Source organism: Juglans regia, chromosome 7 (assembly GCF_001411555.2).
Source record: "Juglans regia cultivar Chandler chromosome 7, Walnut 2.0, whole genome shotgun sequence".
Taxonomy (NCBI): domain Eukaryota; kingdom Viridiplantae; phylum Streptophyta; class Magnoliopsida; order Fagales; family Juglandaceae; genus Juglans; species Juglans regia.
Genome location: NC_049907.1, coordinates 45,283,402 through 45,298,519, shown reverse-complemented (window position 1 = coordinate 45,298,519; position 15,118 = coordinate 45,283,402). Strand labels below are relative to the sequence as shown.

Here is a 15,118-nt window from a genome sequence, read left to right as displayed (position 1 = left end):
TCTTTTCATTTTCATTTATTTATTTTTAGTATGCCATTATCCAAGGAAAATATCGTAATAGATATTTACGTCAAGGAGACACACGTTGAGTCGGCGTATTGGCCATTGGGTTTTGGTCGGGGCCATGTTCGGCTAAGTAATCGTTTATTTTTATAATTCCTTTTAATTCATTTTATCTCTTTTAATTTAATTATTATAATTTTTTTTAAATTTTTATATAAAATAAAATAAATAATTTATTTTTTTAAAATTTTAAAATAAAAATATTATTAAATTTTTAATTTTAATCTCAATTCATTTTATTTTAATTACAAAAAAAAAATGAAACACCTTCTACAAGCAGTTGAAAGAAACATAAAAAAAATAAGAGAGAGAGAAAAGATCTGTGTCATTTGACTGCAGGTCCATTTGATAAGTAGTTGAAATAACAAATATAATCTAAATTTGACTGTAGATACCTAAAATAAAAATAACAGACTAAAACCAGCTTAATATTCCAACCTTACACCATCAATTTTGACCAATAATGTAAAAAAATTCAAGCTTAATATGATGGGGCTTTATTTTTAGCCTCACCAGTCATCAGCTTTGTCTGTCATCGTTATCCAATTGATCATGACCTTGTAGCAGGAGAGAGGCTGAGAGAGAGAGGCATCACGATCCGCATGGAATAAGGTTAAATAAATAGAAAAAGAGACAAAAAAAGGTGGACTCCGTGCCAGCTTCAAATTGCATCCTAGTGACTCCTTTACACTTGGAAGATAGATAGGTCTTTCGTTCCCTGGGTTCTTTATCCTTTTATTTCTTCTCAAAGCACAGCTCCGTTTCTTCTATCTATATGTTTGGCACACTTTAGACCTCGCAAAACATCTTGAGATCGAGAGAATCTTTCTGGGTTTTGAAGATAAGAGCTACATAATTCATATCCTACCTGGGTTTTTTTTTTTTGAAGAGAGAGAGGGAGACAGGAGAGAAGATGTTGGAAGGAAAAGCTATGGTGGAAGACACAGACATGCCTGTGAAGATGCAGATCCAAGCAATGGCTTCTGCTTCTCAAGCTTTGGATCTCTACGATGTCATTGACTGCAGATCCATTGCTGCCCACATAAAAAAGGTTCCTGATCTCTCTCTCTCTCTCTCTCTCTCTCTCTCAAATACATGTTAAGGATCGGAATTAGTACCTTCATTTTCCGTCTTCTTTTATTCTTTACTTATTTCTCTCTTTCGTTTTTTTCTTTTTTGCGTAAACAATGCAAAGTTACATGAAATAACCTCACTATGATTTTTTTGGTACTCGGAATAAACATTTTTTGGTACCAAATGAAGGAAAAACAAGGAAGAAAAGGGAAATGGAAATATAAAGAGGAAAATTAAACAAAAGAGAGAGACGTGGAGACGTTTCTGTGCTTTTATTTTATCTGTTTACTTCTAGAGACTAAATCTGTAGTTCTATGAATGGCAGGATTTTGACAAGAGGTTTGGGGGTGGATGGCAGTGCGTGGTGGGTTCGAATTTTGGGTGTTTCTTCACTCATTCTAAAGGAACTTTCATCTACTTTAAGCTGGAGACTCTCAATTTCCTCATCTTCAAAGGGGCTGCTTCCTCCTCTCCATGATGCTAAGGCAGTGCAAGTGCTTGGTTGTATAAACAACGTTGGACAGCAAGGCCGAAGATGAAAAAAAAAGTGCCCCAAACTTTTCCATGTTCCTTTTTCTAGAATGTTGTAAAATAATACGGATAAAGGTAGAACATGGGGGGTGATTTTTGGACTATCCCGTCGTTGAGGGCCTTGTGGTGCTTGTTGGAGCATTTCGTAATGTCCCATTATTGTACATAGCGTGGTTGTCAATGATGTTTATCCTTTTTATTGGAAAATCTATCCATTTCCCAACTCGTCAATGCACTGTTTGGTGGCTGAGAAAGCAGTAAAATGAAAGGATGGAATTGATGTATATTGAGAATTATTCAAAATTTATTAGGGTCGACGGAGAATGTTGTCTTCTCCTCGTGGTAGGAATATGATACGGGCGACTTTAGGTCGGTATTATTTGAAGTTGGATTAGATAAACACTCGAACTCACGGGCAATAGACACGGTACCACGAAGTTGTGAACCGAAACAATTGACTTCGTCACCTCTGGTTCTCAGTGATGATCCTTACCTCTCCTTCTGTTCTGATCTTGGAGTCCGTAGCAGGGATAAATGGACGGTAGAACATGGCTAAAAACTAACTATGACTGCTGATTGGAGTGAAAAGATGCTGATTACCATTAGAATGCTTTAACTAAACATGATGGCCACATAATACCAATAATAATAATATCTAACACTTACCCACATCAAACTGAGTAAATGAAAGCAACTCGAGGCTCGAGCCCAAGATCCCAGTCGACCATGAACACTTGCCTGAGGGCTTGTCTTGGAATCGTATTGCTGCTGCCAAGTTCTTGACCACAAGGTCCTGCGAGCTGCCAGGACTACATTTTCAGCACCAATCAGTTGTTGAGGAACATCTGGCTCATTTTCAGATGCATCCGAGTCCTGACCCAGCCAGTCGGCTTTCAAGCAATGCAGACACAAGCAGAAGCGTTGAAAGAGTGCACCACGTCCAATGCACAACTACAGCACAAGGGATTCACGATTAACAATGCGGGGAGATTAGTCCAAATAAAATGAATTTAGAATTTTGAAAGACTGCACAAACACCAAATTGAAAATTGTTGGGACGGATGATGCCTTATCTCATTCCAAACAACGGTGCTTTAGATGTTGAAGTGAGTTAAGTTAAGATAAAAAAATATTATTAAAATATTATTTTTTAATATTATTATTATTTTAAGATTTGAAAAAGTTAAATTATTTATTATATTTTGTATTGAAATTTAAAAAAATTATAATGATAAATTGAGATGAGTTAAGATGAGTTTGACAACCAAACTCACCTTTAAAAGTCCTGTCAATCGACGGCCCTGTACAGCTAAAGAGTTGGACAGTCAAAATTGCCATTTCCTCGTTAGCAGTACATTGGCCACTGAGACAAGGTGATGAGGATGTTGATTTCCATAAGAGCATTAGTAATGGGTTATTTATCTTTATTTTTATCTTCATATTTGTATAATATATTTTTAAATTCATCTATAATAATTTATGCATCTCTAAATTTTTATATAGCTATGAAAAGAAGCACTATTTACTCTCCAAATATTATTTTTAATGTTTTTTTCTCTCTTACCTATTAAAATCAACTTTATAGAATTTGTATTAAGATGATTTTGATATATAAAATTTGTATTAAGTTGATGATACAAAATGTTTTTTAGTACATATTAATATTTATTGATAAAATTGATCATTTTGATATATAAAATTGGTAATATTTAGACATATGTAATTTGTATTTTTGAGCACATGGTACTAATTGTAAAATATATAAAAAATAATAATTTTAAGAAAAAAGAATTAAAAATAATAATAAAATAATATTATTTAGTTCAAAGATGCATAATCAAATCCATGAGTTTTTCTTGATATGTAAAATTAATTTTTAAAAGATGTGATTTTGAAGATACTTATAAAAAAAAAAGACGTGATTTTGAAGATGTATATAGAGAAACCAATGCTAATGCTATAGTGTACGTGGGTTCCATAACGTGGACAATTTGTATTAGGGAAAACCTTAAAATCGTGTGTTTTTCTTTAACACCCATCAGTGAAAACCCAACACATAGTAAACTTATTGATAGTTACGGTGGGGTGCATCCAGTTAAACCGCTCCCTTCTCCGTTCTCCTTCTCACTTTCCTCCTCCCCCGAAGCCCTTCTTCTCCCCCGAAGGCCATTTTCTCTCTGATTTGAAGCCCTTCTTCTCTAATTCGAAGACCTATTAAACCCATCTTCATTTTTTATATTCATCTATATGGATATTTTTCATGTTTTTTTTTATTTTGTTTCAATACATGCGGGTCAGGTCGATGATCAAATAAAGCAAAGAAAAATGTAGAGGGCGTACTGGGTTCAAGGCTTATCTTTCTTTCTCATTATTAGTACTTCCTTTTATCTCCTTGTGGAGATAAAATTGTGTTTTATCTTGAAGACATGTTAAAACCTGCTTTGAGAGCAACGGTCGTCCACCTCTTTGCACCATGGATTTCAAATCGAATTAGCTGATCCATTATTTTTTGGTGCCATTTGTGTGTGTGTGTGAGAGAGAGAGAGAGAGAGAGAGAGAGAGTTTCTGCTACTAGGGACAGTGGAAAACTAGATTTGCTATGGAGAGAGAGAGGGAGAGGAAGAGAGAGAAGTGTGAATTTAAAAACATGGAAGACTAGACGTCATTGCTGGTTAATTCAAGGTATTTTGCAGGGTCAATGTGACCATCCAGCTACCCTTCTTTGAGGAAGGTAAAGAAAAACCAGAGAAGCCCAAACTACCGGTTACAGCAGGCCACGGGGTGGGGGGAGGGAGGGAGGGAGAGAAAGAGGGGAAAGATCAGAACTGTAAAAAAAAAATATTCACCTGTGTAAGAGTCTATGTTGTAATTTGCTGCTTCTTTTACGTGGCAGCTTGTGATTTGTTGGTGTAAATTGAAGCTAATCACCCGACCTGCCTGAAGTTGCTTCTCTTTGTATTAACATGTTGGCCCCATATTAAATACATGCAGGTTCCAGACCATATGAGCAATTTAGTAACTAATGTCTTGTGGGAATATTGCAGCATATAAGTTTCAAAACTGATTAATTGTTGCATTCTGCAAAAGCTTTTATGAATATCAAAAGGAAGTAGGAAAGACAAAGAAACCGTAATTTAGAGCCGCATAGTTTTCCATTGAAGACTAGGGACAATGCCATTCCATAAATAAATCAATTTTACATGAATAGATTTCCTTCCATTGGAAAGATGCTCACCAAAACATTAATGTTCAGAAATTATGTAAATCTAAATAATTAAATGGTGGAAAGACATCCAAGATTTCATGCCACATACCCTTCAAAATCAAATCACTGGAGTTAGCAGTGGCTTCTTTAAAAAGTGTGCCTCTAAGTTTTTTATCACAAGGTCTGCCATTGCCTCGCTGGTTTCCACAGTGTCACTCCCCACATGAGGCAGAAGAACTACGTTTTCAAGCCCAAAAAGCCGTTCAGGAACGTCTGGCTCATTTTCGAACACATCAAGCCCAGCCCCACCCAACCGGCCTTCAAGGAGTGCAGACACAAGTTCAGTTTCGTCGATGTGTGGACCTCTTCCAATGTTAATGAGAATGCCATTTGGACCCAATGCATCAATAACTTCACGGTTGACGATGTGTCGGGTTTCTTCTGTCAAAGCACAAGCAACAATGAGAATATGACAATTGGCAGCCAAGTCGATGATGTTCGAGTAGTACTTGTAATTTGTTTCTGGTTTCTCAGATCTCGAGTGGTAACTGATAGGGCAGCCAAATGCTTCGGCTCTCTTTGCAATTGCTGTGCCAATCCTTCCCAACCCAACAATTCCTACTGATTTACCACTGAACTGAAAGAGACAAACAAACATGCGCATAAGATAATTGAAAAAACGCGATAAAAGACCAGCGTATTCAAGTTCCCATTCTAGCAAACCTATCATGCCCCTCTCCACATCCTTTTTTTTGGTCAGTTTTTCAATGTTGTCACAGTTGTTTCTCCTCTTGGAATGTGGTTTACTCTTCTTGTATTTCGTTTTGAAAAGAATACGCACCCACTAGAATTGAAACACCAATCAACAAAGACAAGTAGAACACTGGAATCATCCCCGCTGTATCACATCTAATTTCGGCATTTTTGGTTATGGATATATGGGAATGTAAAAAATTGAAACTTTATCGCATTTCATTCCAAGCCCGCCTATACAGCCGATGAAATCTTTCCTAAATTTGGCTAGAGAGACTTTGCATAAGAAACTACTGGAGTCTAATTACCATGCAATTCCATTTGGTACTAAAATCTTATTTACGAAATGATTGATTGAAGAGGCATACACAAAAATTGTGAAGCTGATATAAATGAGATTGATAGCAAAGCGTGGAGATATTACAGATCTTACATAATAAAAATTGCATGTCATTGCCGAATCATTAAATCCAGTACCATTCATTGCCAATTGTTCGTTAAAACTAAAACCTAATGAAATACAGCAGAATTCTTCAAGAGTTGACAGTTAAATGACACGAAATTAACCTTGGTAGCCAATCCGAAATTGCCTTTCTTCCAAAACCCTCTCCTCACAAACCTGTCACACTCACAAACCCTCCTCGTAACAGCCAGGATCAACCCAATCGCCAATTCGGCAACATCATCGGTCAATACGTCGGGCGTATTGGTAACCCTGATTCCTTTCTCCTCACATTTCCTCAGATCAATCTTATCCAACCCCACACTGTAACTCGAGACGATCTCCAACTTGGGTAATGAGTCGATGAGTTCAGCGTCGGCACCGATTTTGGTGTTTCCCACAAGCGCTTGGATGGAGTTAGAGTGTTTTTCCAATAAATCAGACTTTGAGGAATGAGCCCAGAGTTTGAAGAGGTTGAAGCGCTTTTGGAGTTCTTGTTCGAGGTAATCGGACATTGGGTAGGTCATGAGGACGCCTATGGAGTCCATGAAGTGAATGTGGAGGAGGACGAGGAGGAGTCGGGCTAGGGTTTGATTTTCCGTTTCAATTAATATGGTCGGTGTTTTGAGGGAACTCAGGGCAGTGGCGGTGGGCGTTTTAGGATTTGAAACGGTGGTCGTGATATTCGCAAGAAGGTTAACAAGGTTGCAACGATTGCAAAAGTAGCAAAAGTACGTCGTTTTGGATTGAGTTCCACCCTTTTTTTTTTTTTTTTTCATTTTATTTTTCAAGTAAAATAAATAACTTAATTATGTATAATGCGGGGGCAATGATTGAACATACAACATTCCGAACCTAATGGATGTTACAAACCTACGGGATATTCATAAAGATAATCTTAGTGTAATTTTATCTCGTTATCTACATATTCGGTTCGATATGATAGATAAATGAGTCTGAAAGCTAAACCCTACACTAAAAGATACGATTCTTATTTACTTTAACAAATCATGAGAAATAATAGTTACACTTATGAGAAATGATAGTTACAGTTGTAAATGTACAAACACGATACAATCACTTTAAAAAAAATGAATAAATACGAAATCTACATAATAAAAAAAAAAAATAATAATAGACCATACTTTTTTTCAAAACAATTACATGATACTTACGCAATTCACGACTTTATATAACATTACTCAAAAATCATACAGACCCACATAATAAAATAATAATAATAATAATAGACCATACTTTTTTTTAAAATAACTATATGACGCTTATGCAATTTACGACTTTATGTAACATTATTCATAAATCATACATAATCAATCAGAAGGTCTTCCTTTTGATCCAGATACTGTCCACAAGTTCAGGAAACGATGGATGCCATAATCAAGGAAATATACAGATCCCCGAGTAACATATTAAACCAATGGGGTTAACAGGGGTTTGTTCAAAAAGTAAGCCTCCAGGTTTCCAATCACAAGGTCAGCCATGGCAGTCCGGGTTTCCACCGTGCCACTTCCTATATGAGGCAGGAGGACTACGTTTTCAAGCCCAAACAGTTCCTTAGGTACTTCAGGCTCCTTTTCATACACATCGAGACCAGCCCCGCCTAGCCTGCCTTCAACTAGTGCAGATACCAGCTCGGGTTCGTCCACGTGAGGGCCCCTCCCGATGTTGATGAGAACACCCTTCGGGCCCAATGCATCAATGACTTCACGGTTGATGATATGCCAGGTCTCTTCATTTAGAGGGCATGCAACAACCAGAATATCACAGTTGGAGGCTAGCTCAACAACACTTGGATAGTATGTGTATTGTATGTCTGGCTTTGCTCTTCTCGTGTGGTAAGAGATTGGGCAGTTAAATGCTTCAGCTCTCTTAGCAACTGCCATACCAATTCTTCCCAAACCGATAATACCAACTGTTTTGCCGGTGAACTTAAAAGAAAGAACAAGAGAGATTATTATTAAAAAAAAAAAGGCAAAGAAAAGGAAATGCATGAGAAAAAGATAAAGAAAAAGAAATTATAGGAGTCGTCCTTGATCAGGAGCAATATGATGCACATATATGCTGTATATGATGATGATGTGGCAATGCAAGGCCCAAATACTCCACTATAACTTGCAAGTAGTATCAAGCTGACCATACTCAATGGAAAGTAAATTTTCGACTGTACGCCCTAGGATATTTAAATTGTGAGGCAGAACCTTTTTTGGCATGTCAACACCGGCTTCATGCTCTAACTGCCCCAGAACTGATCATGCCAAAGGCTATTCATTACTAGCAGCGATTACCCTCTTCTTCTAATTGCCTCGATAATTTCTATTTTGTGTCATGGTGCAATCCATAATTTGACCATGTTAATTGTTGAACTTGAGTTTCTAAGGTTCAAATCCCAAACAATTTCTAGGGGCCATCGTACTAGGAGAACTTTCTTTGAATTACCTGAGGTGCACATGTAAGAAACTCCTTGCCGAGGGCCCGTGCACCCCCAAGATTAGTCGGGACTTTGTTCTCAGACAAACAGTGCCAATAATAAAAAAAAAAATTGCTGAACTTGAGTTTCTCTTCATAAATATATATTCTACATTGTCGCCTTGCTATTAGTGATAAGCCTAGATATCGGACTTTTTTTTTTTTTTTTGATAAGTTGTAACTTTATTAAGCACGATGTAATAGGCGGAACCCGAGTACACAGGTAGCATACACAAGAAACACCTAATTACATTCTAAAACTTAGAAAAACGAAGACAATAACTCGTTTACAGCCCCACCCTTGAGTACAATAGCAGAGGACCAGCTAAGTAGAGTGCTTATAAAAATCTTCCAAAATGCATCTCTATTGCATTCCCGATCATTAAAGCACCTCTCATTTCTCTCCAACCAAATACACCACATAATACACAAAGGCATCATTTTCCATGCAGCTGCCACTTGAGAACAAGTATGCATTTGAAAGTTGTCCTGTCCTTGTTTTCTTACCAAGGACAGGACAAACTAAAGCTACTAGAGCTTGCTAGCAGCCAAAAAAATTTGTATACCCATATCTCATAAAGCTGAGCACAGAACTAAAACTACAAAAGGAAAGGGGAAAAAGGGTGCTACAAAATCCATGACTAAACCTATTGTTCAACCAACCCAGTTCCAAGCATTATTCCTCTAATTCTTCTAACAAGCCAAGCTTAAACGCTACCAAGTCCACTCAATAGTCAATAATGTTCCTCACGGCTCACAAGTTAAGAGAAGTTCAAGCAGTATTGATGGTCAAACTCATAAGGAAACTCATCCAAAGAAAATACATGGGAATACACGTTGATTTGATGCCAGCATACTGGTGAGCTAGAAGGATTAATAGTGGACGACGAATGTATGCAGTAATTGCTATTATATTTTTTTTCTGATAAGTAGTAATTGCTATTATATGCTGGTGGATTGAATTCTAAAATGGATGAAAGAAATTTGATAAAGCTAGTTGTCAAGCAAATAAAGGCTCATTAAACAAAACAAAGATTGGCCAAACAAATACAAACCAAGCTGAGAAGTTAACAGAGCTACATAGCAACTGTTGAGAAGCTCAGGGAGAACAGAATAAAATATTTTGCACTTTCCAACATACACTTAACACAAAAGTATCAACTATGTGCACTTTTTTTTTTTTTGACCGATAAAATCTCTGCACTTTTTAGCAACATGCATGACAGTCCTAAGGTTGAATTCTGACTAACATGACTTGTAGATGGTTGAGTATCATTAGGCTTCATGTACTTTATCATCTTCCTTCTGGTTTCCACATTATATCACTTAGTCAGCCTGTCATTTCACATTAAAACTATGCTCATCTACAATTTTCAGCATCTCTAGTATCATGAATTTAATGCAAGGCCTAATGATGGAAAGGAATCCCAAAAAATCAATATTCTTGCTTGCAACTGTCACAAAATCACAGTGGTCTTTTTAGTTTGCACTGGAAACCGCCCTAATAAAGTGTTTAGAGCATCCTGCATTCTCATCTGAAAACCTGCCTGCCTCATAAATTAGTTGGCTCGACAATTTACTTTCACTTTAGTGGTGAAACTAAAAGCATATAAAGTCATAAGTATTTTTCAGCATTTATGCAAAGAATAAAAAAATACCAAATATCATAAGAAAATGAAATTGAGAATGGCAAGCGCATAATGTGAGTCATGAGATACAAAAAGGCCAAGTTGAAGAGCACAAAAATCTGAAAGCTTACATACTTAATGCAACCCAAAATCACTAATTCTGCACAAAATAAATGGGAAACAGACCACAGATCACAAATAAATATGTACATTGTTCACAAATAAATATGTACATTGTACATTTCACTACTAGCAATGAAACATTGGTAAAATCAAATTCTTCTTTTGATATGCATAAGCACAATCCCCACAGGCCCTAGATTCATTGTTGCCTCTAATATGAAACAAAAATAAAACCAGATTATCACACTAAAAGACGATCAAATAAAAAATCTACCAGTCAAAGACATAATAATCACAAACTTCCTTAACATCATCAGCAATTCAACCCACGTATATACGAATTACATTTCCCTACAAATATAGAATAAAGGAGTTTGTGCACCAATATCTACCATAATATGCAGCCTATTCACATATTGATATTAGTATATAACAACTCCTGAAATTGCAAAACATTCCCAATAATTCATGACATCACATCATACAAGCACAAAATACCAAAACGTAAATCAACTATCCCAGCCATTTCAAAGAATTCAAAATTATCAAAAGCACAGTCAACAAAAAAAAAAAAAAACAGCTACCACAGAGGAAAAAGAAATGAAAATTCACCAAAACAAGCATTTCAGCAACAAGTTCAACAAAAACCTGCAGTACCGCACATATGTCGTCAGTGCCTTTCTGATCGTAACATAAAACCAATTAAAAAGCGAAAGGAAAGCGAATAACCTTAGTATTCAACCTGAAGTCACCCTTCTTCCACGCCCCACTCCTCACGTAACGATCGCTCGCACACAGTGTCCTCAGCACCGCCAGTATCAGCCCAATCGCAAGGTCCGCCACGTCATCGGTCAGCACGTCCGGCGTGTACGTAACCCTAATCCCCTTCTCTCTGCACTTGTCCAGATCGATCTTGTCCACTCCGACACTATAGCTCGAGACGATCTCGAGTTTCGGCAGAGCGCTGATGAGCTCGGCGTCGGCTCCGGCACCTGCGTTGCCGACGACGGCCCGGATGGAGGATGCGTGTTCCTTGAAGAACTCTGGCTTCTGTGGGACGGTCCAGAGCTTGAAGAGATTGAAGCGGCTCTGCAGCTCCTGCTCGAGGTAGACGGACATCGGGCAAAGCATGAGTACGCCAATGGACTCCATTATGGTTCGGGATAGGGCTTCAGGTTAGCTGAAAGTCGAAGGTGGTGGTTCACTGTTTGTGCGTTGTAAACTTGTAAGCCAAGCCACAGAGAGGGGAAGTGATATTATTTATCTATTTGTTTATTTATTATCATTATTTAGCTCTTAACCGTTGGAGCTTAGCAGCGGCCGGGTAGTAATATTCTTTTTTAGAGCCGTGCTAGCACGAGACGGCTCCCGACAATAACAAAAAGGTTTTGAAAAAGGTTACAATGGTTGCGTTTGGATGTTGAAGTGACTTGAATTGAGTTGAATTGAGATGATAAAATATTATTAGAATATTATTTTTTAATATTATTATTATTTTAAAATTTAAAAAAGTTGAATTATTTATTATATTTTATGTTGAGATTTGAAAAAATTGTAATGATGAGTTGAGAGATGTTTAGAAACCAAACGAAGTCGTCCTAAACATATCACTTAAATATACTGTATGGTAAAAAAAAACATTTAATTAATAATTAAAAAAATGATTTTAAGTGTATTAATATATTTTATTTTATTTTATTAAAATATTTAAATCTATAAAAAAAATGTGAATAGAAAAATAAAAAAAAAGGTTGAAAAACAACTAGCGGTCAAGTAGAGTAGGCTATTCTAAGCAGCAGAGTAGCCCAACTCAAAAGTTTTTTTTATTTTTTTTTATACTTTTAAATATTTTAAAAAAAAAATATCACTACATTATTAAAAAACACTTCTTTAATCACTAAGTTAAAAAAATAAAAAATAAAAATAAAAATTTTTTGTCGGGACCCAACTCTCAATGACAATAGCATTTCTATTTTTTTAATGATTATAGATGTTTAAAAATTACTTAAAAGAAAATAATAATAAAATAAAAATTTCAAATATACTATAAAATAGTAGAAGGGTAGTAGAATAATATTAAACCTATCATTATCCATTGATATATGTCATATAATTATTTTCTTATTAATAAAAAATTAATGAAAATATCTTATTGCGACTATATTTTAAGTTCAAATATCAATATTAGAAAATAAGTTCCCATTTGGTTTTACAAATGGTCTTTAGACCATCTCATGTTAACATCCAAATATCATTCAAATATTTTTTTAATTTCAAATGTTTAATTTTTTAATTTAATCATTACTTAATCAGTACAATTTTTCCAAACTTTCAAACAAAACATAATAAATAATTCAAATTTTTTAAATTTTAAAACAAAAATTATATTCTAATTGTTAATAGCGTGTTTCGCACACCGAATATTGGGCATCGATAACCCGCGATGTAGGAAAAATTGGGTGTTCAGGATTGAATGGAAACTTCTGATGCCAAAGTTAGTATTCAAGTTAGTTAGAGGGAGTTTTTTACTAGTCAGAGAATGTGACCTCAGATGCTTACTGATGTGGTATGTTTCTTTTATTCCTTTGTATTGAGGAACAAAAACATGATTTTTCTTCAAAAACAAGTTTGAACACTGGTGTGGCCTAGGTTTCCTTTCTCTCTGGATTTTGCGATTTCTCTTCGTGTGGCCTCCCCTGCCGTTGCATGGCCTCTCAGGAGGCCACGCCAGGCTGCCTTTCCTTTGCCAATATCGTCATGGACTGCCCGGAACCTCTCCCTGAGGTACTTATCCCTATGCGACGCCCGAGATTCAAGGATGGTGAAATGTTCTTCCATTTCTCACCAGAGGAACTCGAGTGCTCGGCTTCACCATTCTGTTTTACAGTGGTTCTAAAATTCTTGCGGAAACATCCCTCCCTAATCAGATTTGAAAATTCATCAAGTTGCATTGGGGATTGACGGTGCAACCAGTAGTGGGCGGGATGAGGAAATCGGTTAATGTGATGGTTCGTTTGACAAACGAGGAGGACTTTTGCACAACTATGGCGAGGGAATATTTTTACCTTGAAGGTGTGTCTATCGCATTTTGCATTGGTCTCCTACTTTTGATGAAAATATTGAACCTGTGATTGCACCTGTGTGACTGTTTTTGCTAGGGCTACCCCTAAATTTTTATCATATCTCCATGTTGAAGATTCTTATTAGGGGTTATGGAAGATTTTTTAGGAGGGATAACATCACTGCGTGTGTCTCCGGAAGGTGCTAGATGCTGCATTGAAATGGACATATCGCAACCTCTGCGAAAGGGCTTCTGGATTGGCTCTCCTAGTGAACCTGATAGTCAATACCAGAAGGTTATTTTTTAGACCCTCCCTGAGTTTTGTTATCACTATCATGTTCAGCGGCATTCTAACTTAAATTGTAGAAAAAAACTAAGGGAGGTGGGGAGTTTCTTAAATCGAAACCAACAATGCCCAAACAAGTTTGGTCTTAGGTGGAGAGACAGACAATGGATAAGCTAGAAAACCGAAAAAAAAAAAACGTAGAGAATAAATTTTGCTAAAAAATAAATTGAAGCATTGTTCTAGTAGGATCAACGATAAAGTCCTTTATGCTTCTAGTGATGGTATCTTGAGGGAGGCATGGGAATTTCATGAACCGAGCCCTGTTGTGCAGTCTGAAGTTCAAGTTGAGAAGTCATTGGAGGAGTCTAAGGGGAATGAAACTCCTCATGCAACCTATTTGAACTTGGTTGAAAATCTTCATTCTCCTCGAAGTTCTTTAAAAATGGTGAATGAGATTTTAGAGTATGAATTGGGTTGTGTAGCACAACATGTTTTTGATGAGATAGAGGGGGAACATGCTGAGGAGTCAAATATGTTTGTGAGGCAAGTTGGTGCTATTGTTTCAGATTCTGAAGGCATGTTTGAGGCTGAAAATATTAATCAAAATGATTATAATTTGGATCTGGAGATGGGTGTAACAATACGAGAAATTTTGGAGTATGAAAATATGAAATCTAGGGTGACTCGCGGCGTCACCACTTGTTCCAAAAAACAATGTTAATTTCTGTTTAACATCCTTACGTGGAATATTAGGGGCATGCATACTTCTCACAGTCGTTTATCCCGGATCATGAAGTGTTTTAAACCACGTATTGTTGCAATTATGGAACCATTTTTGGATGTTAAGAATATGCAGTTTTGGGCATGATGGTTGAAGCTTTATAAGTACACTTTAAATGTGGTAATGGGTGGAACAATTTGACTTTTTTGGGATGAGAACATTCATTTCTCTCCAGATTTGGTTACAAACCAAATTTTATCTGGTTGATTCTCATGTGGGGATGATCGTATATTGGTTACTTTTGTTTATGCAGTTGTTTTAGGTGGGTGCGACTAGATTTGTGGAAGGATATTAGCACCTTAGATAGTGCAGGTCAGCCATGGTTCTTGGCGGGTGATTTTAATATTATTTGAGAGGATGGTGAGAAAGTGGGAGGTGCATATAGGCTGCTAGGGCAAAGCAGGATTTTAATTACTTTATTCATGATTGTGGATTATTAGAGATTCCTTTCACGGGTTCTAAATTTTCTTGGTGTAATGGTCAAGCTAGGTGGCATCGTATTTGGGCTAGACTAGATCGGATTCTTGTCAATCCAGCGTTTCTGTGCAAATTTTAGAATACTTCAATGAAGTATCTTCCCCGTACATCTTCTAACCACAGTCCTATGTGTTTTGAGTTATTGCAAGATAGGAGTTTTCAGGGTCCTAATCAGTTTCGTTTTCAAAGAATATGGACTTCTCATGA

At 36.6% G+C, this 15,118-nt stretch overlaps 2 protein-coding genes across 2 annotated transcripts; one reads left to right on the top strand and one right to left on the bottom strand.

The window, feature by feature from the left end:
* Positions 1 to 581: 581 nt before the first annotated feature.
* On the top strand, positions 582 to 1,952 carry LOC109003709 (dynein light chain 1, cytoplasmic). The gene is made up of 2 exons (XM_018981972.2): positions 582 to 1,114; positions 1,463 to 1,952. The coding sequence occupies exons 1-2, from the start codon at positions 977 to 979 to the stop codon at positions 1,613 to 1,615; spliced, it is 291 nt and encodes a 96-aa protein (XP_018837517.1). The 5' UTR covers positions 582 to 976; the 3' UTR covers positions 1,616 to 1,952.
* A 2,841-nt stretch (positions 1,953 to 4,793) lies between these two features.
* On the bottom strand, positions 4,794 to 11,657 carry LOC109003710 (D-3-phosphoglycerate dehydrogenase 1, chloroplastic-like). Its single transcript, XM_035691571.1, has 4 exons — positions 11,036 to 11,657; positions 7,505 to 8,017; positions 6,194 to 6,826; positions 4,794 to 5,510 (listed from the first exon to the last, which is right to left on the bottom strand). Exons 1-4 carry the CDS (start codon positions 11,456 to 11,458, stop codon positions 4,992 to 4,994), a joined length of 2,088 nt encoding a protein of 695 aa, XP_035547464.1. The 5' UTR covers positions 11,459 to 11,657; the 3' UTR covers positions 4,794 to 4,991.
* Between the last annotated feature and the right edge of the window lie 3,461 nt (positions 11,658 to 15,118).

What these genes read in the sequence shown, in the direction of transcription:
- LOC109003710 (XM_035691571.1), bottom strand. Translation starts at nt 11,458, where the DNA reads ATGGAGTCCATTGGCGTACTCATGCTTTGCCCGATGTCCGTCTACCTC. An exon ending in AACCCCTGTTAACCCCATTG is followed by an intron (nt 6,827 to 7,504) that starts GTTTAATATGTT and finishes AAAAAAAAAAAG; the next exon opens with GGTGGAACTCAATCCAAAAC. An exon ending in ATTTCGGATTGGCTACCAAG is followed by an intron (nt 5,511 to 6,193) that starts GTTAATTTCGTG and finishes TGTCTCTTTCAG; the next exon opens with TTCAGTGGTAAATCAGTAGG.
- LOC109003709 (XM_018981972.2), top strand. Translation starts at nt 977, where the DNA reads ATGTTGGAAGGAAAAGCTATGGTGGAAGACACAGACATGCCTGTGAAG. An exon ending in TTGCTGCCCACATAAAAAAG is followed by an intron (nt 1,115 to 1,462) that starts GTTCCTGATCTC and finishes TATGAATGGCAG; the next exon opens with GATTTTGACAAGAGGTTTGG.